Source organism: Entelurus aequoreus, linkage group LG12 (assembly GCF_033978785.1).
Source record: "Entelurus aequoreus isolate RoL-2023_Sb linkage group LG12, RoL_Eaeq_v1.1, whole genome shotgun sequence".
Lineage (NCBI taxonomy): Eukaryota > Metazoa > Chordata > Actinopteri > Syngnathiformes > Syngnathidae > Entelurus > Entelurus aequoreus.
Window position 1 is genome coordinate 30,801,372 of NC_084742.1, and position 25,043 is coordinate 30,826,414.

General features: G+C 40.9%; 1 protein-coding gene across 4 annotated transcripts in view; it reads left to right on the forward strand.

Moving 5' to 3' along the window:
- Positions 1–10,546: 10,546 nt before the first annotated feature.
- slc26a5 (solute carrier family 26 member 5) overlaps positions 10,547–25,043 on the forward strand; it is a 35,694-nt gene continuing 21,197 nt past the window's right edge. The window contains exons 1-8 of one of the 4 annotated variants that reach the window (XM_062065649.1): positions 10,547–10,813; positions 11,957–12,052; positions 14,850–15,042; positions 15,474–15,613; positions 15,829–15,939; positions 18,207–18,388; positions 20,091–20,255; positions 20,326–20,561. In XM_062065649.1, coding sequence (XP_061921633.1) covers positions 14,882–15,042; positions 15,474–15,613; positions 15,829–15,939; positions 18,207–18,388; positions 20,091–20,255; positions 20,326–20,561 — 995 coding nt within the window. In that variant the 5' untranslated portion in view covers positions 10,547–10,813; positions 11,957–12,052; positions 14,850–14,881. The remainder of the gene's footprint in view (positions 10,814–11,956; positions 12,053–14,849; positions 15,043–15,473; positions 15,614–15,828; positions 15,940–18,206; positions 18,389–20,090; positions 20,256–20,325; positions 20,562–25,043) is intronic. The other 3 variants (XM_062065648.1, XM_062065650.1, XM_062065651.1) reach the window with 3 other exon arrangements.

Genomic DNA, 25,043 nt, shown 5'->3' on the forward strand with positions numbered 1-25,043 from the left:
TCCAAGCAACTGACACAGTCTCTGGATGACTTCCGCTTCGAACTGGCGACCCTGATCGCTATGCAGGATCTCGGGGACACCATGCACCAAAACATAGTCCTCAAACAGGCAGCGAGCGACAGTGTGAGCTGTTTGGTTGGGCAGTGCATACAATGTAACAAACTTAGTGAAGTAGTCCTCCACCACAAGAACATATCTGTTCCCCCGGGACGTTAAGGGCAACTCCAGAATGTCCATGGCCACCCTTTGGAGGGGGCGACGAACCTGGAAACCCCCCATTGGAGCCCTTGGCCCGGGGACTGGGCGCCGGCGGGTCTGACACGCTCTGCACTGCTCACACCACCGTCTGATGTCTCTCAGCATGAAGGGCCAGTAGTAAGATTGCCGGGCCCTTTCCCACACACGTTCCGCGGAAAAATGGGCAGCGGCTGGCCCCCCCATGTAACTGTTGTAGAAGCTCCGGCACCATGGAGGCGGGAACCACAACTTGAATTTGCGGCTCTCCCACGGTCGCAGGCGGTAATGTACGACATAACAACCCCTCCTTAACCGACAGTCGGGGAAACTCAGTCCATAAATTCCTTACACCGGCGGAAGACCCGCGTGGGAGTACGCGAGGCCGAAGGGGAACGCCCCGTTCCAGCCAAGCCAGCACTGTACAAATGTCTGTGTCCTGACGCTGTAGTGACTGCAGCTCTCCCTCAGCACCACAGAGAGAATATTGAGAGGCCATGTCTGCCTCTTCTACGTCAGCGGACGGACAGCCATCCAATGCCCCCACGGAAGCCACAGTGGGCAGTCCTGCTGTTGTAGTTTCTAGCTCTACGGGATCAGGGGTCGCCGGCCGACGGGACAGTGCGTCAGCGTTTTTATGGCGGGAGCCGTCTTTGTGCACCATAGTCCAGTCGAACGGATCCAGCTCCAGCACCCACCTGCTTCTTCGTCCGGTGGGGTCATTATCAATAGCCATGTGTCTGAGACCCAACAGAGGGCGATGATCAGTGATGATGGAGAACGCCGACATCCCCACATAATGCTTGAACTCACGCACCGCCCACACTACAGCCCATAGTTCTCTGTCAAACGTAGACCACCTTTTCTGTATGTGTGTGAGGGCCTGGCTGGCGTAGGCTACTACTCTCTCCAGACCACCATCCTCCTGGGCCAGCACTGCTCCAACAGCGTCTTTAGAAGCGTCTGTGTACACTTTAAAAGGAAGTGAAAAGTTAGGCAGTGTAACAACTGGTGATGAAGTGAGTACTTGCTTGAGGTGAGTGAAAGCAGCATCGCAGTCAGCTGACCATTCAAAAGGCACATTTTTCCCTGCCAGGTGATTCAGTGGCGCAGCATGTTGTGAGAAATCACGCACAAATCTCCTATAATAGGAGCACAGGCCCACAAAGGCCCTGACCTCTGAGGGGGTACGGGGGGTTGGCCATGTTCTCACCTTATCCGTGTTTCTTGGGTCGGGCAGCAGACCACATCTAGAGACTACATGGCCGAGAAATACCACGTGGTCCCGGGCAAAGTGACACTTTCGGGGATCCAGCTTTAGACCCGCTAACCGAATTCTGGACAGAACTTCCTCCAAGTGTACGAGGTGGTCCTCGAATGTACGGCTATAAATTAATATATCGTCCAAGTACACCATACAAATGTGCCAAGGCAGACCCCTCAAGATGAGCTCCATCATGCGCTGAAAGGTGGCCGGAGAGTTAGTCAGACCCATAGGCATGGCCCGCCACTGATACAAGCCCCTGCCGGTAGTGAACGCTGTTTTCTCTCTGTCCTCCTCAGCTACCTCGACCTGCCAGTAGCCGTTTGAAAAGTCAAGTGTGCTGAACCAGACTGAACCAGCTAGTGCGTCCAGGCTATCATCAACTCGGGGGAGGGGGTGTGAGTCTTTAATTGTCACTGCATTGAGCCGACGATAGTCGATGCAGAACCTCCATTGTCCCCCTTTCTTCCTCACCAGCACCACAGGGGATGCCCAGGGACTGCAGCTCTCTTCCACCACTCCATCAGCCAGCAACTCAGCCACCTGACGTTCAATCTCTGCACGTTTTTCAGGAGATGCACGGTAAGCGCGTTGCTTGATGGGGTGGTGGTTTCCAGTTCGGATTTGATGTTTGACTTGGGTGCACTTGCCCGTGTTTTTCCCTGACACGTTAAACACATCCATAAACTCCTGTAGCAGTCCAGCCAGCTCAGCTCTTTGCTCCCCGGAGATAGGCGACTCCTCCAAGGAGATAAGACCTGCAGGAGCTGTCTGGGTGGCTGTATTACAGATAGGGGCACATGGGGGTATTAAAATGTCACTTTCTGCCACCGGGTAAAATTCCCCCAGGTGCAGCCCCCGCTTAAGTTCCACAGCCTCCCCTGTAGGATTGAGGATGCGGACCAGAGTCACCCCGCCCCTCACAGTGTTCACTGAATGGGCCACTACTAGTCCTGTTGTTTCCGGAATGTTAGGCTCCAGATAACCCTCAAAGTTTGTGATAAGTCGGCCCGTCCCCGCAGGCGAGAGAATGTCCACCGGCACTAAAGTCTCGCTTAACGGGGGAATTATCCTGACATCAGCCAGAGACACATTACAACATTGTGGGATTAATTCCTGATCCCAGAGCAGGGGAACAGTAACATCCCATAATTGTAAAACACCCCTTCTTAAGTCCAGCAATGCACGATTCCTGCTTAGAAAATCCAGTCCGAGCAGGACACACTGGGTGGATTCTCTCAGTACATAGAAGGTGTGCTGCCAGCATGTAGGGCCCAAACGGAAGGTGACTTCAATAGTACCCAGTGTATCCAGCATCTGTCCATTCACTGCACGGGTATCAACATAGTTCTTTTTCAGGGGTCTGTTTCTCAGTGCCGGGACTGACATGCGGAAATCAGCACTAATTAGTGACACAGTGGCCCCTGAATCGACTAACATGGAAACCTCTGTACCTTCAACCACACCCCTTACAAAAGAAGTTGGGTGGTTATTACCTTCCATGCTAGTAGCGTCATTGGAAAAGTCTTGGCATAAGGGGCCCTCAGTCCGAGTGGCTGGTGTTTGGGGCACAACACCAGCTACTGACCGTTTCCCTGATGGTTGACGTCCGTGTTCCGCTCCTGCGGCAGAAAATGCACGCCGCGTCTCCTGGGCTCCTCTTCACGTCGGGCGCGCCAGCCTGGACTAGGGCTCCTGCCTCCCGGCAGCCTAGTGGCGGGGGGGACTCCCGGGGGGTCCGAGCGATAACCCCGTGACGGGAAGCCCCCGTGGGACGGGAACTGGTCCCGATCGGGGGAGCGGCCACGGTGTCCCTCTCTGTTGAATCTCAGCTGGCATCCTCTCTCTCCGCAGTTACAGCTACAGTGTCCCCCCGAAGACGAACGGGGCCTCTGTCCCCTCATGTCCACGCTGCGCGCTTTCAGTCTCTGATTTTCCTCATACATGTCTTTTATTTCCACTTTCATGGTATACATCTCCTCTGTTAATTTCTCAACGGCTCTCTGGAGGCTGTCAGACGCCGACACAGACTGCACCGAGGGGCCCACTGCAGTGTAGGTACCCAGGCAGTCTCTCTGAAGAGCCACTCTGGCATTCTCACATCGCTCCGCTACTTGCAGAGCCTCCTCCAGGTCCGTCGCTCCCAGCTCGAGACACTTGGCTTTCAACGCCGGGTCCAGACCGGCCAGAAAGCGCCGAAACTTCTCCTCTCTCTGTGCGATGGCTCCATAATCCGTGAACGCCTCCGTGACCAGCCGGCTCACGTCTGCAGCAAACACCTCCAAGCTCTCCCCCGGAGCACGCACACGAGCCGATAGGCTGGCCCGGAAGCGGTCCATTAATTGTCTCTGTCCAAAAGCTGCCCCCAGTCTCTCTTTAACAGCAGCATAGTCTGATTTAGTCCCATCCGGAAGACTGTCCCACAGCAGAAAAGCTGACTTACTGAGACGAGTCGGGAGAATCCTCACCAGCTCCTCATTGCAGCTGGAGCCGGCTCCCGCCGTCGCGCTAACGGCTACTTCCAACTGCCTCGCCCAGCTGAGAAAACTTTGGCTACCGTCGCCGGTGAAGGGCGCGGGTAAGTCCACTTTGACATTCATGCCGTGTGAGTGTCTGTCAAACAGCGCCTTGCCGGGCTTAAAAGGGTCTTCGTCACCACACCACATGTCCGCAAAATAGACGGGAAGCTTAGCAGCTAACTATACACGTGCAACTTAACTGAAAAAAAAAAACTCACGAGTCCCGTATAACACTTTTTTTTTTTTTCACACAGCGGTTAAAATCCCACCGCTGCCACCAATGTAGCCGAGTGTCTTGGGTCCGCCTATACAATGTACTTATATAATAAAATAATAAACGGGAGACATAAGAGCAGGTTCGGTAGCCACCGCCTCTTTAATGTCATTCTTCACACACCTCCTTCCACAACAACACACACCCTACGTCACAGCCCTACGGCAACTCTGGAGGGATAAAACTCCTCCTCCTTACCTAACACACTCAGGTAACTTGGAACATCCTGAACAGTTTGTTACACTACTATCATAACAACTAACAAGACATCAAGGCGAAACCAAGAGTCGATTTTTTTAACAAGGAGAAATTCTCAATACTTTTCTTTTGTCGAGCACAAAGAAAATAACATTTTTGTTAAATGTAAGTTGTGTCTTGGATCAAATATCCTATCTACTTCAAGTTCAAGTTAAAGTGCCATTATGTTGCAGCTATTTAAAATAGTTTTGTCAATTTGTTCTGGCCAGAAACAAATTGGCCTTTGAAACATATCTTTGTCTTTGTGTGTTGTATGTAGACCACATTGTTTGTGTGTTGTATGTAGACCACATTGTTTGTGTGTTGTATGTAGACCACATTGTTTGTGTGTTGTATGTAGACCACATTGTTTGTGTGTTGTATGTAGACCACATTGTTTGTGTGTTGTATGTAGACCACATTGTTTGTGTGTTGTATGTAGACCACATTGTTTGTGTGTTGTATGTAGACCACATTGTTTGTGTGTGGTATGTAGACCACATTGTTTGTGTGTTGTATGTAGACCACATTGTTTGTGTGTTGTATGTAGACCACATTGTTTGTGTGTTGTATGTAGACCACATTGTTTGTGTGTTGTATGTAGAGCACATTGCTTAGCAGAGTTCAGTGATGCAAATGCATGTCAAGTTGATCAACACATTGTATTATTCTCCAGTGCAATAACAGTACTGAAATTAAGGCTAAAGGGCATTAATGGGAGCTTTTAAAAAAGAAAAGACAAAAAGAAGTAACTAAATAGTTACTTTTCAAAGTAACGCATTACTTTTTGGTGTAAGTAACTGAGTTAGTAACTGAGTTACTTTTGAAATGAAGTAACTAGTAACTATAACTCATTACTGGTTTTCAGTAACTAACCCAACACTGTATATATATATATATATATATATATATATATATATATATATATATATATATATATATATATATATATATATATATATATATATATATATATATATATATATATATATATATATATATATATATATATATATATATATATATCCATCCATCCATATATCTACTGTATATATCAGTGGTGTCTGGTGAGGTTTATGTCAGGTGAGGCACTGACTTCATCACAGTCAGATTTACAAACTTATGAACCCTAAAGAGTATACCATTTGATTGGCAGCAGTTAACGGGTTATGTTTAAAAGCTCATACCAGCATTCTTCCCTGCTTGGCACTCAGCATCAAGGGTTGTAATTGGGGGTTAAATCACCAAAAATTATTCCCAGGCACGGCGCCGCTGCTGCCCACTGCTCCCCACTGCTCCCCTCACCTCCCAGGGGGTGAACAAGGGGATGGGTCAAATGCAGAGGACACATTTCACCACACCTAGTGTGTTGGTGACAATCATTGGTACTTTAACCTAACTTTAACTTTACACTTACAAACTGTAGCACACAAAAAAGCACATTTAATTAAAAAAACGTTATTATGGTCTTACCTTTACTTATAAGTGCGGGAACAGTGGTGTTCGTGTTGGAAGAGTTGTGAATGAATGAAATATGAAATCCGTGCTGCAGTCTGCAGGTGTACCTAATGTTGTGTCCCTGCGGTCGTTCGCGGCTCCTCCAGCGCGACTCGCGAGCATTGTTGTTTTTGCACTTTTTGGCTTCTTGTTAAGTGACTTTTTTTGGGTGGATTCGGTCTTGCACGTGGAGGGTTTGGGTGTGGGCTTTGGTTGGTGTGGCGCTCCCGTCGGGTGGTGCATTCTGCGGCGGAGGTGCTTGGCACCAGGAGGCGGGGTTATGAGACGAGCCTCTCACAGTGCGTCTTCGCAGCAGTATTATGATCGCTCAGCACAAGAAATACGTTACACACATACAGTTGTTGACAAAATACACTGTACATTATATACCTCAGCTAACTAAACTATGGAAATGTATAATATAATTCATATAGCAATACGGTCTCACTGCACAGCAGGCCAGCAGTTAGCCGAGTCATTGCGCACAATCCATGTTGAGGCACAACGCAGTGACGTGCCTCAACTGGCTGCTGATCACCGCACCGTCTCTTCTCAGTATTTGAACGGCAAATGTGAAAATAAAAATTAAAATAATCTAAAACTGGTGAAGTTAAATGGAACATAACTTTAGCATAATCACTGGATACATATAGCAATTTAATTCTATTTTTTTTTCTTTTTACTTTTTTTTTTCTTTCCATGATGGCAGGTGAGGCCGTGCCTCCCCTGCCTCTAGTGACTGCACGCCACTGGTATATATATATATATATATATATATATATATATATATATATATATATATATATATATATATATATATATATATATATATATATATATATATATATATATATATATATATATATATATATATATACATATATATATATATATATGTATGTCCTTACGTAACATCACCAGAATGATTGACAATTAGGAGGACCAATAGTCAACATGATCCACCCAGAAATAAATCAAACAAATGGCTTATCGATAAGCCATTTAAAAAAAAAATGGTTTTAATATTTATTTATATGTATCATTATTCTCCCACTCACCTTTCCAGTAGATGCCTCTCTCGTCTCACTTTCTGTGCTCCTCTGCCCTGACTCCTACAGGTCAATGGGGGTTGTGGAGTGATTATTACTATTATCTACTGATGATAGTCATCAGTGTTGGGTTAGTTACTGAAAACCAGTAACTAGTTACAGTTACTAGTTACTTGATTTCAAAAGTAACTCAGTTACTTACACCAAAAAGTAATGCGTTACTGTGAAAAGTAACTATTTAGTTACTTCTTTTTCCCCCCCTTTTTTTAAAGCTCCCATTAATGCCCTTTTAGCCTGGATTTCAGTACTGTTATTGCACTGGAGAATAATACAATCTGTTGATCAACTTGACATGCATTTGCATCACTGAACTCTGCTAAGCAATGTGGTCTACATACAACACACAAAGACAAAGATATGTTTCAAAGGGCCAATTTATTTCAGGCCAGAACAAATTGACAAAACTATTTTAAATAGCTGCAACATAATGGCACTTTAACTTTAACTTTAAGTAGATAGGATCTTTGATCCAAGACACAACTTACATTTAACTAAAATGTTATTTTCTTTGTGCTCGACAAAAGAAAAGTATTGAGAATGTCGCCATGTTAAAAAACTCTACTTCTGGCTTCGCCATGATGTCTTGATAGTTGTTATGAGAGTAGCGTATGTGTGTGTGGCCCTTAAAGATATGACAGCGTGTGAGGTGAATGACGTCAGTGAGTGAGTGGGCGAGAGAAGTGAGGGAGCGGCGACAGTGAGTGCGTGCAGGTGCTCTAGCTTGGTGGATGGCTGCGTCCAATAAAGTCACAAAGTTGCAACAAACCGCCGGCCTCGTCATTCACCCTCAGCTGTAAAGACCCACTGCCGGGTAAAGGTAAGGTTGTTAGCCCCGAAGTACATATACGTCTCCCCTGCGCCCCTCAACTACGGTATGGGAGTCCCCCCTCGCCCCCGCCCACAGAAAGCACGCCTTTTCTTTTCCACCGCAGCGCTGCAATAAAACACACTCAGATCTTCTGTTTCTAGCCGATACTACATAAAAAATAACGCAGTAACGCATCATGCAGTAACTGTAACTGAGTTACTGAATATAAAAAATAACGCGTTAGATTACTAGTTACCGCCGAAACTAACACGTTACAAAGTAACGCGTTAGTCCCAACACTGATAGTCATACGTGAATGAGCTCAGCTCCTGTTCTCCTCCATGTGTAAAGTGAGAAACACAACTGATGCTGCAGAAGGAAGTAACCCCAAAGATAGCAAATGGTAAAAAAGACTGCACATTTAACTTTATAAATAACCAGGACCTTTATGATGCATTTCAGGCTAACTAGCTAACTAAGTAGCAGCATTGTTTTAGAGCATACTTGCCAACCCTCCCGTTTTTAGCGGGAGAATCCCGATATTCAGCGCCTCTCCCGACAACCTCCCGACAGAGATTTCCTCCCGACAAACTCCTGGTATTCAGCCGGAGCTGGAGGCCACGCCCCCCCACCCCCACCCCCACCCCCCACCCCCCCAAAAAAGTCTGCCGCAGCTGCGATTGGACCTGACCAGCCTCCGGGTACAAGTACTGGAGTACCAATTGCTAGCCAGGGAAGATCTTCCCCAGGAAGCAAGGATTGACCGGTTTTGGGCCATGCTAGGGAGAGATAAAGATTCCACACTCTCGTGTATTTGATGAAAGCACTTTTGTGCGTGCCACACAGCAATGCATCATCAGAGAGGGTGTTCAGCATGGTTAGAAAAATAGTGACAGAGAATAGAAAGAGGATGGACAATTCAACCCTTAACAAAGCATTGTACTATCAAGTACAACAATGAGTAGATGAGTGTTGTGTGTGTGTGTATATATGTGTAAATAAATGAACACTAAAATTCAAGTATTTCTTATATATATATAATAAAATAAAATAAATATATATATATATATATATATATATATATATATATATATATATATATATATATATATATATATATATATATATATATATATATATATATATATATATATATATATACCAAGTGGACTCACAGTCTCACAATTTGCACTGTTTTGCAGGACACTGTAATAAAAGAAATTCATAATCCACCTGGTGCCAGTGATATGTTGAAGCGACAGCAGTGTGGAGCTGCATTTTGCCACATACAGTTGTGGACCGTCAAAAAAAAAAAAAAAAAAAAAAATATATATATATATATATAAAAAAAATAAAAATAAAAATAAATATATATATATATATATATATATATGAAATGCTTGAGTTGGTGAATTCTAGCTGTAAATATACTCTCCTCTTAACCACGCCCCTAACCACGTCCCCCGCACAACCACGCCCCCCCCACCTCCCGATATTGGAGGTCTCAAGGTTGGCAAGTATGTTTTAGAGCGAGAATTTAACTTTTTGTCAAACACAGACCTGGTGTAAAGTGGAGCTAATACATTTTACTACACGCAGTGATGAATACTTACTTTCTTGAAAAAGTTTCTTATGTCCATTTTGCATCCGTTCACGTTCTTCTTCTGCAGTGCTGTGTGCTAATGTGCTTCGTACACCTGCAGGACCGCAACTCCACAAGCTGAGAAAATGCGGACTGGATTTTGAGGGATGTGGGCATTTTCTATATGAACAAGTGGAATGGATTGGATACCGACGCACTAAAGGGGCTCTCTACCACCTTACCCTATGAAGTGAGGGGAAACTTGAGTGAATAATGACAGTTTATATGATTATTTATTTAAAGTCATATTCGGTCCACTTTATAATGAATATGTCGGCAAGTATTTGTTAAAAAAAAAAAAGTTTTTTTTTTTTAAACATCAAATTATTTAGGGGGGCTTAAGAATATTTTAGGGGGGCTTGAGCCGTAAAATAGGCCTAACAACGCCAATGATCTAAACAAATACAAAAACAGTACAAAAACAATACAAAACAGCGCCAGGGGGTTGTAAACTCAATAAAGTAACTAAAATAGAATGCAAAATATATATATGTAACAAAATGTAAAGCCATAGGCTCACACAAGTTCCGTAAATAATTTATATTTGGAACACAGCATCAATAATGCTGCATCATCGTTTTCAAAGCTTTTTGGTTGTTAGAGGTAAAGAGTGTTTTAAAGTAGAGTTCTAATTGTTTTTAAAGGCACAAAAAACAGGTCGGGTATTGAGAAACTTACATTTATGAATATAAAACTTAGCCAATAGTATAATGAGGTAAAATTGCTTTTCAATTTTTTTTTCAGACAGTGTAATACCAAATAGCACATCTTTAAAACAAAGCACAAATTTGTCATGTTTTGTAGAAAATATAAAGTATCAAACGCTAATTTTTATGTCAATGTCGTCATCCAGCTTCCTGCCGCGTAGCTGCAACAAATGACTTCAAAGTGAAGACCTCTTACTCCACTTAAATTTCTGATCACAAAAAACGTAACACATTTTCCCCCCTGCCGCTTCTAGACGTATTTTGTAGTTGGCGAATGATTAATGTATTCACCACAGCCAAGTGAAAAACAATTAGCTTTTCATACACAAGAACGACCCCTGTGTGTAAAGCACCAGGGAGTCGAGTAATACATCATTTCAATACGTGATCTATGAGCTTTCGCAAAATGGCGTCGTGCATATTTATTGTTATCTGACCAGCTTTAGTCAAACATTTACCCAAAAGGTCACACTATTAAGTTCACGTTTCGCCTGCAGCATCCTCACAAGCGCCGAGGAGGAGGTAAGACCCATTTCTTTTCTACCACCACGTGTGTATCATTAAGTGCCAAAAGACCCAAAAACAAAACAAAAATGTGAGCGTGATACAAAGGAGACCGGGTTGTGTAACTTTAATATGCCCCATCGTAAGGGAAATACAAACTAGTAGTTGTCAACTGTACTTCAGTATCCTTTACACGTCCGTTTTAAGTTATATTGTAATTGGTTTAAACCATTCATTCGATTACCAAAGTATCTTATATATCTAGTTTGAATAGGGTGTCCCACATGAAACATAATTAGGTCCACTGATATTAGCAAGATGAATGCCATGTCTTCTTATAGCCTAATGCAACTATCCTCTCACACCAGTGTTAATTTTGACAGCAGTTTTTAAATGTACTTTTAGTCATAGTCTTGTGATGAACGTGTATTGTAGCTTTAGTCATCTAAATTGATTTAGTTTCAGTCTAGTTTTAGTCATCTAAGTTGATTTAGTTTTAGTACACTTTTAATCAACTAAATTACACATTTTAGTCAGCTAATATTACAGAATATTTAGTCGACTAAAATATAAAGTATTAAAGATAAGGCCTCTTTAAAGTTGACTTGAAAGCACCTTTATTTAGACTACCTACAAAACATTTTAACACAAAAAGTGGCATGGTCTTATGGTCAGGAATGATGTATGATGCATACCATGGTCAATGCCAATACATATCTTTCAGACACTTTTTCTATTTTTCATGCTACGTATTTTGCCAAGTATGTATGTATGTGTGTTGTGATTGTGAAACGGAGTTACAATGTATGCCTTCATTATAATTTATTTATGAACGCAGGAGAACCGTAAGTAGCAAATATACATTGCTTTAGCTTACAGGTGTGTAGATTCCACGATGCCTGCTGATGGCATCATATAAAATGTGTCTATTTCACTCATACTTGCCAACCTTGAGACCTCCAATATCGGGAGGTGGGGGGTGGGGGGGGGGGGGGGGTTAAGAGGAGAGTATATTTACAGCTAGAATTCACCAACTCAAGTATTTCACATATATATATATATATATATATATATATATATATATATATATATATATATATATATATATATATATATATATATAACTGGCACCAGGTGGATTATGAATTTCTTTTATTACAGTGTCCTGCAAAACAGTGCAAATTGTGAGACTGTGAGTCCACTTGGGTCACGGGATTATCAATTGGAAGGCGTCACAGTTCTGAGCACTTACCGCAGGTAAAGTACATACCACTTCTCGCCAGCAACAGGCGCTGTTGCAACACATCATTCATAATTTAATCAAGCATAATGAACGTTTGTTTCTACACCGTTACATATATATATATATATATATATACATATATATATATATATGTATATATATATATATATATATATATATATATATATATATATATATATATATATATATATATATATATATATATATATATATATATATATTGATTTTATTATATAAATAAAAGAAATACTTGAATTTTAGTGTTCATTTATTTACACATATACACACACACACACAACACTCATCTACTCATTGTTGTACTTGAAAGTACAATGCTTTGTTAAGGGTTGAATTGTCCATCCTCTTTCTATTCTCTGTCACTATTTTTCTAACCATGCTGAACACCCTCTCTGATGATGCATTGCTGTGTGGCACGCACAAAAGTGCTTTCATCAAATGCACGAGAGTGTGGAATCTTCCATCTCTCCCTAGCATGGCCCAAAACCGGTCAATCCTTGCTTCCTGGGGAAGATCTTCCCTGGCTAGCAATTGGTACTCCAGTACTTGTACCCGGAGGCTGGTCAGGTCCAATCGCAGCTGCGGCAGACTTTTTTTTTTTGGGGCGTGGCCTCCAGCTCCGGCTGAATACCGGGAGTTTGTCGGGAGAAAATCTCTGTCGGGAGGTTGTCGGGAGAGGCGCTGAATATCGGGATTCTCCCGCTAAAAACGGGAGGGTTGGCAAGTATGACTACCAAACTCTGGACCTGTAACTACACGGTTAATGCTGTATCGCCAGACGAAGCCTAGCAATGCTGTTGCTAACGACGCCATTGAAGCTAACTTAGCTACGGGACCTCGACAGAGCTATGCTAAAAACATTAGCTATCCACCTACGCCAGCCCTCATCTGCTCATCAACACCTGTGCTCACCTGCGTTCCAGCGATCGACGGCTAGACGAAGGACTTCACCCGATCATCGATGCGGTCGGCGGCTAGCGTCGGATAGCGCGTCTGCTATCCAACTCGAAGTCCTCCTGGTTGTGTTGCTGCAGCCAGCCGCTAATACACCGATCCCACCTACAGCTTTCTTTTTTGCAGTCTCCATTGTTCATTAAACAAATTGCAAAAGATTCACCAACACAGATGTCCAGAATACTGTGGAATTTTGCGATGAAAACAGAGCGTTTGTGTTGGGATACAATGTGTCCCAATACTTCCGCTTCAACCATTGACGTCACGAGCAAACGTCATCATACATAGACGTTTTCAACCGGAAGTTTCCCGGGAAATTTAAAATTGCACTTTATAAGTTAACCAGGCCATGTTGGCATGTGTTGCAATGTTAAGATTTCATCATTGATATATAAACTATCAGACTGCGTGGTCGGTAGTAGTGGGTTTCAGTAGGCCTTCAAGTCATACTTGCCAACCTTGAGACCTCCAATATCGGGAGGTGGGGGGGGGGTTTGGGGGCTGGGGGCGTGGTTGGGGGCGTGGTTATTTACCGCTAGAATTCACCAACTCAAGTATTTCATATATATATATATATATATATATATATATATATATATATATATATATATATATATATATATATATATATATATATATATATATATATGTGTATGAAATACTTGACTTTCAGTGAATTCTTGCTATATATATATATATTTATTTTATTTACATAATAGAAATACTTGAATTATCTATCCATTAGATGGCAGTATTGTCCTGTTTAACTTCTCTGTTCATGACTGAGAAATCATTTCGGCCACCGTGTTCAATGGAGAAGTCTGTTCTACATATTTACAGGCAACATACACCTTCCCCTTTGAACTGTCCTGGATGAACTGAAATTCTTGTTTCCATTCTTTTTGGAACTTGCAAGCGTATTTATATTGTGGGAAAGCGGACGTGAGAATAGGCTGTCCCCACTCAGTCTCAGGTCCGCATTGAGCTGGAGGGGGAGCGTGGCCTCCAGCTCCGGCTGAATACCGGGATTTTGTCGGGAGAACATCTCTGCCGGGAGGTTGTCGGGAGAGGCGCTGAATACCGGGATTCTCACGCTAAAAACGGGAGGGTTGGAAAGTATGATTTCACTTTCTCCCAGGTGTACACATATTGTGATGTGGAATGTGTCTATTTCACTTTCTCCCAGGTGTACACATATTATGATATGGAACATGTTAAATCCATATATTTCCCTTTCTCCCAGGTGTACACATATTAAGATGTGGAACATGTTAAATCTATGCATTGTTTTCACGGTTAAAAATTCACAAGGAAAAGCATCTGATTGGTTCTCTTTCGTAACTAACTACTGGCTCCTCTTTCACATGTTTCACTGTTAAAGAGCTGTGATTGGTTGTATTCCGAACTTGTCTCTTCTGTCTACAAGACTAAATTAAATATTAGAATTTTGTTTCTGTCAACATTTTTGTCTCATTTTTTTTTAGTCTACAAAATCTCAGTTAATTTTGTTAGCTTCTGAGTCCACGTGCGTTTGTTATTGATTCGTTATCCTCTTATTTTCGTCAGGGGAAAATAGGTTGTTGCTGATAAATAAGACGGAAAGTATTTGTCAATGAAATCAACACTTTCACACCTTCAAATTGCTTACTCATCATGTCCTTTGTTTGTTACATGTTGATTTTATCCTTTGTGCATCTTGTAAAATGTACTTGGGTGGTTATCAATTACATGTATAACTACTAGACCAAAAACGCAAAACTAATTTTGTTTATCTTTTTTAAACAAAAATGAAAGAAGTTTTGTTTTTGTAAATATGAGAAAGGAATTCAAACGGGCAGCCAATAAATGGAATGGAGCGAGAAGAATTGTCGGGCGAGCAGGAACATGCGGAAGCGTTGCAGATGTACACCATTGAGCGCCCAGTCTACAATGAGGCCCACCTGCGGTCACAGCTTCTCCACCGCAAAGAGAGGACCTCTACCATCCGACAGAAGCTGGCACTATGGTTCCAGTAAGTCAATAAATTATTGGTTTTAATTAGGTCTATAAAAAAATAAAAATAACTTTTTGCAAGGAAGTTAACAGGAAGCATTGCACACTTAGATATATACCGGTATGTGTAGACAAGGGCATATTTCAGACATAGTTGCAAATAGTGATTAATCATGATTCATTATTTGTAAAAGTGTGAGTAATCTGTTGAACAACTTTAATAATTTAATAGCCCCTATTATTATATTGCTTATCAAAGATAATTTCCCAAGTTGGTTCCTGTGCCAAAAGAGCAAATGTAAACTCTAAACAAATGTAAACTTAACCCCTACAACCGACACTTCAGTCCATTACCAGACCAGTCTTTCCCCTACTGCTATAGTATGTGGTGAGTGTATTGTTATTTTATTGTGACCGATCAATGAAAAATGTATATTTTTTTTGTGCCAGGTGTTCGTCTCAGCGGGCAAAAGCCGCAGTTCTAAGCTTCCTGCCTATTCTCACATGGCTGCCAAACTACCCTGTGAAGGAATACCTGTTCCATGATGTGGTCTCGGGCCTTAGCACAGGAGTTGTGCAGCTACCTCAAGGTCAGTGTCCTTCAGTCTGTGCTGAGCTAAGCTTGGAATAATTTGTAGCAGCAATGACTATTGTTTTGGGGCCTGTTGCCAACTCCTGAGGTGCTGCTTGTTGCGCCTTGCTGTTTTTTTGTTTTGATATCTTCTACTCAGATGTTGTAAGACCATTTTTTTCTCATAGAACTTGACAGTTTAATGACCCCCACTGTCTCTCTTTCGGACCACAGGTCTTGCCTATGCTATGCTGGCTTCTGTGTCTCCAGTTTATGGTCTTTACTCCTCATTCTACCCAGTCCTGCTGTACACCTTCTTTGGCACATCCAGACACGTATCCGTTGGTGAGGAATCCATTTATTTTCATTTATAGATTTATTATAATCATAAATGTACTTTTTCTTTGCAAATACATTTTATAGCAGTTGACTAACTACTTTGTGCAGCAGTTTCTGCAATCGGCAGTGTGCTGTCTGACAATAACAAGGCATATATCTCTTGAGTCTGTTGTGACATCACACCGATAAATGTAAATGTTCTTGCTCTGCACATGTCTTAAATGCTGAGATTGTGTAACCGCTTGGTACTTGGAAGTAGATAAATGTCAGGCACCCCGCCAAACACCCATCTTTAGAAGAGTGTCAATTAAAAAGGCCAGCTCCAAGATCTCAGTAACTTTCAACCTAATCGATTTTAAATCACAATCTGATTTAATTATGATGTTAAAAAAACATTTAAAATAATTTTTTTTCTATTATGTTTTGCGCTTTCAAGCTAACAAAGGCTTATTTTCCAGTCTGCATGAACACATCAGTGATTCCCATTTATTCATTTATTTGTAGCCACAAATAAAATTTGCCCTGTCACAAATGCAGATTTGGCACTTTGCCCTTGCTCATAAACAAATTATAGTGGAAGTGTGGCAGTGTGTGTCATATAGGGGCCGCGTGGCGAAGTTGGTAGAGTGGCTGTGCCAGCAATCGGAGGGTTGCTGGTTACTGGGGTTCAATCCCCACCTCCTACCATCCTAGTCACGTCCGTTGTGTCCTTGGGCAAGACACTTCACCCTTGCTCCTGATGGCTGCTGGTTAGCGCCTTGCATGGCTGCTCCCGCCATCAGTGTGTGAATGTGTGTGTGAATGGGTGAATGTGGAAATACTGTCAAAGCGCTTTGAGTACCTTGAAGGTAGAAAAGCGCTATACAAGTATAACCCATTTATCATTTATTATCATTTATATCTCCACTCACAACACAATTCATAAACACCTGCTTTACCACAGAATGAGATGCAGCAGAAGGGTTCTATGTTTCCAATTTTGCAACTCTGTTGCTATATTTAGTGAGGTCTGCAATAAAATTGAGAGGATTGTGTCTTTGCGTCGTGCATTTATTTGATAATCAAATACAAGCGGTCACAAAATGTGAATTATTTGTTGCGTCAGCAAAGATCCTCCACAAGCCCAGAGAGCTTGCATACAAGCGCGTGCATAGTGTGTAGAATATTTTGTTTGTTGCTTGTTCTAATAACGCAAGAACAGCAGCTTTCAGCAACACAGAAAGTTTTTATTTACAACTCTGTAGGATACTCGTACTCGCTGATCGTATCTTCATGCAGGATACTCGTACTCGCTCAACGCCACTTTGACTAATGACTATACTCCCAGTTTCCAGTTTCTTGCTACCGGTACCATCTCTGAGTAATGTTGTTATACTACACAAGTACCAGCGATGCTCGTCCATCGTTTGGTGACACTGCCCTCTTAGTAAAATATGTATACCACTGTTTAAAATGTGGCCCAGGGGCTATTTGGGGAACACAGCTTTTCTATGGACCTGTATTACATAATCAAAATATTAATAAAAAATGGAAAAATAGAGCAAAAAGGGATAATGTAATGAGAAAAAGATTCAATGTTGCTACAAATTATGTATATGTTTAACATTTCTTTAGCTTTTTATGAGCCTTTTTCATTACAATTAACACAAGGACGTCAGCAACCCTTTGCCCTTTGTCTTTACCAAAAATATCTAAATTGTAGTCTCAAATCAAATTATCAGAAAAAAATAATCATATATTTTTTTGTCCAAAATCGTGCAGACCTGCTTTCAACAAATAGTAATACTAAACTTTAAAAGTAACATGACCTGATAACATTGCTGCCTACAATATAGTCTGACAATAACATGGGTGGTGCAGGGCATAGCAGGGGGGAATATATGGGATGTTTTTGAATTGGAGGGTAAGCCAGCCTTTTAACTTTAAAGGCATACACACAGAATAGATTTCTGGTGAATTTAATAAAAACATTTTTTTAAATGTTCTATAGTGCCAGATCACAGCAAAAGTAACCCCTAAGGATATCTTGGAGCGATTGCATTTTAAATGTCATTATCTTCTATTGCTTTCTAATAATGAAAGTTTGTAAAATGTAACTGGAGGAACGATTGCGATGCACATGTAAATATGCAAGTGTGTGTCTCACATGTATAATAACTGAAACAATCTCATTAGTTGGCTACGCGTGCATGTGTGCTAAGCAAGTATGTCGCATTAGGACTATTGTGTAGGGGTCTGCTCCCCCACCAGTCTGTTCTGTGTGTAATCTGCAGGCACCTTTGCGGTAATAAGTCTGATGATTGGCAGTGTTGCAGTAAGAGAGGCTCCAGACTCAATGTTTCTTACAATGTCTACCAATGGCTCTAACGAGACCGTCATTTTGGATGTCATGGCTCGTGATGCCAGGAGGCTCCAAGTGGCTGTTGTGCTCACAACCCTTGTGGGACTCATCCAGGTAAGTGTCCATTAGGGAGCAGCAACAGTGAACTGTGGAACCCGTTTAAGCCGGTCTCTTTTATGTCGACAACCACGCTACTCAGTGGCCTGGTGGTTAGAGTGTCCGCCCTGAGATCGGTAGGTTGTGAGTCCAAACCCCGGCCGGGTCATACCAAAGACTATAAAAATGGGACCCATTACCTCCCTGCTTGGCACTCAGCATCAAGGGTTGGAATTGGGGGTTAAATCACCAAAAATTATTCCCGGGCGCGGCTACGCTGCTGCCCACTGCTCCCCTCACCTCCCAGGGGGTGATCAAGGGGATGGGTCAAATGCAGAGGACAAATTTCACCACACCTAGTGTGTGTGTGACAATCATTGGTACTTTAACTTTAACTTTAACTTTATGTTGACAGCGCCATGCTCAGATACATAAACTACAATGAAGTTCTCCCTCTACGGCTTTTTCCCGAGAAGAAGGCAGAGAAAAGAGTCAAAAATATAGTATTTTTCCTGTCATTTAAAATAGAAAGTTAATACCATACCAGAGTTTAAGATGTATTTTTTAATAATTACATGACATGACAAAGTTTTCTTAAAATAAGAAAACAGACATTTTTAAATATAGCTTTACAATGGACAACTCGTCCAGTCCACTGTATTCTTTTGAAAAATATGTTTTTATAAGAGTACACGCTTAAGCCGACGTACATGGTCACCCACTTTTGTACATCCAAAGGTGTCCGTTTATGTCGACATGTGTTGTAGTATTGTTAACCTTGTTATCAGCGCAAAACAGCAACATAACTACTGTCTAGTTATATACAGTAATAAAATGTCCTGTTAAGTGCAAAGTAAGCTTGGCTGTATTAACCTGGATTCTACCAGAGCAAACAACAAAATGAATGCATTTAATTTTCTTAGAATATTAGCCACTCGGAGAAAGGTTTGTGTAAATACTAAAGACGAATTATTGAAGTCGAGACATACAAAATAAATTGGCGAAGCAGCTGTGACATATCAAATGCACAATTGGAGGAAAATCATGTCGAAATGGTTTATTTTTCATCTTCTCCTTATGTCACTGGCCAGCCTTACGTCACAATTTTTAAATCAGCTGCAAAAATGTAAGTCTCTCACCATTTTTTTAAACTGAACTCATGGGCGACCAGTTGAATAGCCCAAATGAAGAAAATGAGCGGACCTAAAATGGAACTTTGAGGAATACTACCGGTACTTGTATAACAAAGAAGTTGAACAAATGACTACTGACCGCATCTGACGTAAGAAGGCTACAGCAACTCCATTGTTACATAAATCACTTTATGTTAAATAACTGCCATAAAAAAGAAGACTTAAGGGGTGCCTTGAGGAACACCTCAGTTATGTAAATCACAAGTATGGACTCCAGTGTTCTGTTTGCTTGCAAGGTTAAAATGTCAATGCAAGGATCACTTTGGTGGTTTTGGGAATGTACTGAAAAAATGTTTGTCCCCCAAGTTTTTAATTGAACTCTGGTGTAATTTCCTAGCCAAATTTGGCCCCTGGGCCGCTAGTCCGAGGAACGTCGACATAAACGGGTCTACTGCCTTTGCTTTGAACATAGTCATGTTTAGATAGCATGTTCTGATCCCTCATGCTCAACAACACAATATTAAACCGAAGTGTATTCATATTTATTCACAAATAAAATAACCTGGTTGCTCTTTTTTTCTCGTCAGATGGTTTTAGGTCTTCTCAGATTTGGCTTTGTAGCGATTTACCTCACAGAGCCTCTGGTTCGCGGCTTCACCACAGCTGCCGCCATGCACGTAGTGATTTCTCAGTTTAAATACCTATTTGGAGTGAAGACAAAGCGTTTCAGTGGGATTCTCTCTGCAGTTTATGTGAGTTTAATAGAATTGCTAAATGTATTTTATTATATTTTGTTAAACATGTCATCCTCTCTCTCATCAGAGTATCAAGGCAATCCTCGGTGACATCACAAGCACTAATGTCGCCGCTCTCATCCTGGGCCTTGTGTGTATAGTGCTTTTGTATGGGGTTAAACAGCTCAACGAGCGCTTTAAGAAGAAACTACCCATTCCTATTCCTGGAGAGCTTATTGTCGTCATTGTGTCCACCGGCGCATCTTATGGCCTGTCACTGGCAGATAAATATAAGGTGGACATTGTTGGAGAGATACCATCTGGGTAAGACATCTGTTTTTGTTGTTGTTTGGGGTTTCTTGAGGGTTAATGACAGGTGTGGGTACATTAGAGCTTTAGCTTTCTGTCTGTTTGGTTAGTTGAAGGGGAACTGCACTTTTTTTTGGGAGTTTTGCCAGTCATGTACATTTTTTATGTATGACAAGAACACAAGTCTTTCCCTTTTCTGTGCATTCAAAGTAGTTAACTGTTAGTAAGAAGCGGCCAACAATGCAGGTCATGAGGATACGGTCTATTTCGCTTATGAAGTTCTCGAAAAGCTTTTAACACCGTTTTATACAATTACTATAAGTATGTATGGAATCTATTAACAGCCACATTCATAATAACTACAGTATTTTGGTCATTTTAAGCATTACTGTAACTTCTTTTCCAGGCGCATTGGTTTCGCAGAGTGCCTCGTAATGTGTATGTGCTCAACAAAAACGGAGCACTTTTTGTATTTGCGGGCACTAATGGCAGACTTAGTGAGAGAGCCTTGGAACGTTATCATGTAGCACTATTCATGGTTTCTCCCAGTTTTAAATCTACATGTGGCGGTGAGGGCGTGGCCAAGGTGTGTGGTCAATGTGACGTTGTCATAAAATGTGTATATACTGTAAATATATATATATATATATATATATATATATATATATATATATATATATATATATATATATATATATATATATATATATATATATATATATATATATATATATATATACACACTACCGTTCAAAAGTTTGGGGTCACCCAAACAATTTTGTGGAATAACCTTCATTTCTAAGAACAAGTATAGACTGTCGAGTTTCAGATGAAAGTTCTCTTTTTCTGGCCATTTTGAGCGTTTAATTGACCCTACAAATGTGATACTCCAGAAACTCAATCTGCTCAAAGGAAGGTCAGTTTTGTGGCTTCTGTAACGAGCTAAACTGTTTTCAGATGTATGAACATGATTGCACAAGGGTTTTGTAATCATCAATTAGCCTTCTGAGCCAATGAGCAAACACATTGTACCATTAGAACACTGGAGTGATAGTTGCTGGAAATGGGCCTTTATACACCTATGTAGATATTGCACCAAAAACCAGACATTTGCAGCTAGAATAGTCATTTACCACATTAGCAATGTATAGAGTGTATTTCTTTAAAGTTAAGACTAGTTTAAAGTTATCTTCATTGAAAAGTACAGTGCTTTTCCTTAAAAAATAAGGACATTTCAATGTGACCCCAAACTTTTGAACAGTAGTGTATATATATTATGCTAAAAGTAATGTACGTACATTTAATCGTTATGCTCTATTTTTATAATTGTTATTATTGTACAGTGTAACATAGGCTTTATACCGGTGTCAGCTGCAGGGGAAGCTATTTTATAGGTACTCTTTAAACATGAGTACAGTCTCCAATAACAGACAAAATATATAAACATGCTAGATTTTACAAAGAAAACTTCACTTAAAAAATTATAAATATTTCCAAATCAACAGGAACAATGGAATGAAAGTTGAAAAATGCTTTGGCAGTGTTTTGAATATTCAGCCCACACAGGTCATCCAATCATCATGCGGAAGCCCAGCGACCCTCTTTCGGTCACTCTTATTCATTCGCTCACTGTCCATGGGCGGGACAAAGTTGAGTATTTATCCAATGATTGTCTCTTTTGGCTGCAGCACTGTGACGCTACCACATCAATGAAAAAACTCGTTACCACATCAATGAAAAAAGTTGTTACCACATCAATGAAAAAATTCTAAACAAATGTTAAACACATCCTAACACATTTAGTCAATGAAATGCAAACCCAAAAGAACATATTTGACAACTTTTTTTTTATATTTTAGGGGAAGTTGAACTTCCCTTTCACCACAGCTGTATATCTGGCATCACATGTTAAATAAATAGGGTTAAGAGAAGTCAGATCCATCAGGACAAGGACTGGCTGTATGGCAGTGGTTCTTAACCTGGGTTCGATCGAACGCCTATCGGCCTCAGGGGTTCGGCGGAGGTCAAAACACACCCAACTCATCGTGTAAATAAAAACTTCTCCCTGTCGGCGTATTACGGATAAGGCAACAGCAGAAGTCAGACTGATTTGCAGGTGTGTAATTTGTTGTGAGTTTATGCACTGTGTTGGTTTTGTTGTTTGAACAAGGTGATGTTCATGCACAGTTCATTTTGTGCACCAGTAAAAAAACATGGCAACACTTAAGTATGGGGAACATATTCACAATTAATTAGTTGCTTATTAACATGCAAATTCGTAACATATTGGCTCTTAACTAGTCATTATTAAGTACTTATTAATGCCTTATTCGGTATGGCCTTATAATAACCCTAACCCTCTAACCTTGGCCCTAACCCTAACCAAATAACTCTAAATTAAGTCTTTGTTACTTAGAATATGTTCCCCTAGTGTCCAAAAAACTCTAAATTAAGTCTTTGTTACTTAGAATATGTTCCCCATACTAAAGTGTTACCAAAAACATATAACTTTGTCTTGAATTTGAAAAAAACCAACATTTTATTTTTCACTAAAGAAGGGTTCGGTGAATGCGCATATGAAACTGGTGGGGTTCGGTACCTCCAACAAGGTTAAGAACCACTGCTCTAAGGGCTGGATGGGTCTGGCTGGAGTGCTGGAGCATTGGCTGTGCACTTCCCGCCTCTGGAGAGCCATGGTGTGACAAAGCAGGCGCGGGCGGCGCCTCGTCTTACCACCTCCAGACATTCGCGTGTGTCTTGCTTACGTTTGATCAAAGTTTTTCTGTGGCCACATTTTCTGCGCTTCACGAGTCAATCGTGCTTAGATTAAAAAAATATATACATACATTCATAAAATATATTACTTTCATTAGTTTCGACGTAAAAAAAAAAAAGCCAACACATTTTTAAGGTGTGGCAGTTTAATTTTAGCCGTGGCGGCGCGCCACGATCAGATATATTAAGGGGAAACCCTGCTATTGCTATACGTTTTAATTAAGAACAAAAAATAGTGACCAGTGTCTTACAATACGACTGATGGGATGGTTTCATCTTTCAGCACTCTTGTAAATTCAGAATAATCGTCATTCCAATAAAAAATAGTTCCTTATGTTGTTGTGATGATCTTACGCTGCACTCCATTTGTTCAGAGCCATATAGTATCAAGTTGATGGCGTGTGGATTTTCAAGGTTGACCAACTTCTTGGCTTGGTGGCACAACTTTCTATACAGGTGAAATACATGAACTATAATATAGTATTAACTTTTACTAACTCAATTACATTACAACATAAGCATTTCAAGCGCATTCTTTATTTTATAGCGGGTCCCAAGCAACGTTATTAGTAGCTCAAACTAGCTAGTAACTGTCTACTCGCTAGTGCTCGTAGGAGCAATGTGTTACAACGCTAGAAAAGTGCAGTAGTTCTTTGTTAGCTGTCGCTGCGGCTTGGTTTTTACGCAGGTCACAGCATGTGAATGGAGTGTGGTTGGCCGTTTTTGGATGTTTCTTTTAGAGCGCTTTATAGGCATAATAGATTAATCCCATTATATTATTATTATTATTGTTGGCCACATCGTACACAATTTTTTCACCATTCACATTGCACTACAAATAGAAATGCGTTTGTTTTTGTCTAACATAAAGACTGTGGATGATGGGCGAAACTCCAACAAAAGTGCATTTCCCTTTTATCAGTTATACTAGAACCAGTTTGTCGGGCTCGTTTAAGTCGACAACCTTTCTGCCGACCAACACCTCAAGTCCTAGTCTACCATCTTATTATTTCCTGAAAAGTTTCCGCCCAAGTTGATGTCGACATTCATGGTCGACCGCTTTTGTCGAAACATTTTAGATCCAAAGTGGTCATTCCTATTAAAACTTGCTTAGTGTGTGGTATAGTACTGTTAATGTCATCATTATCGTTAAGCAGTGTGAAACAACTTCAACATAAGTCATGTTACACAGCATTAAAACGTGGAGAGAATGACTTCCTGTTCAGTGCAAAAGAGGCTTCAAAATCAAAGCAAGACAGTGTTAACCTGCACTATACCAAAGCAACTAACAAAATACTCCCATTTAATTTTTCATTTTAGATTGTTAGCCACTGGAATAACGATTTGTAACAGAATAACTGCTGCAGCTGATAGATAAAAGTATAACATATATGAAAACAATTGAAGGTAAACAATGTCAAAAAGTATCAGTAGATTCAAAAATTCTTTATCACTTATACTCATTGTGTTTCTCACCAAAGTCAGAAAGAAATGTGCAAACATTGTAAAGTTTTAGGCTCAGTTATGTCGACAACTACTTGTGGCAGTCCTACGGGTGTCGACTTCAAACGTTTTCCAGTGTATTTATGCCGACCTTTCTGGATCATTGGAACCAGATTGTTTAATGATAAAAATATAATTAACATTTGGATCATACAATGGTGTAATACATTGTAGTCATCTCCAAGGGTACATTTATAGTTTTAGGATCATTTTGGATGA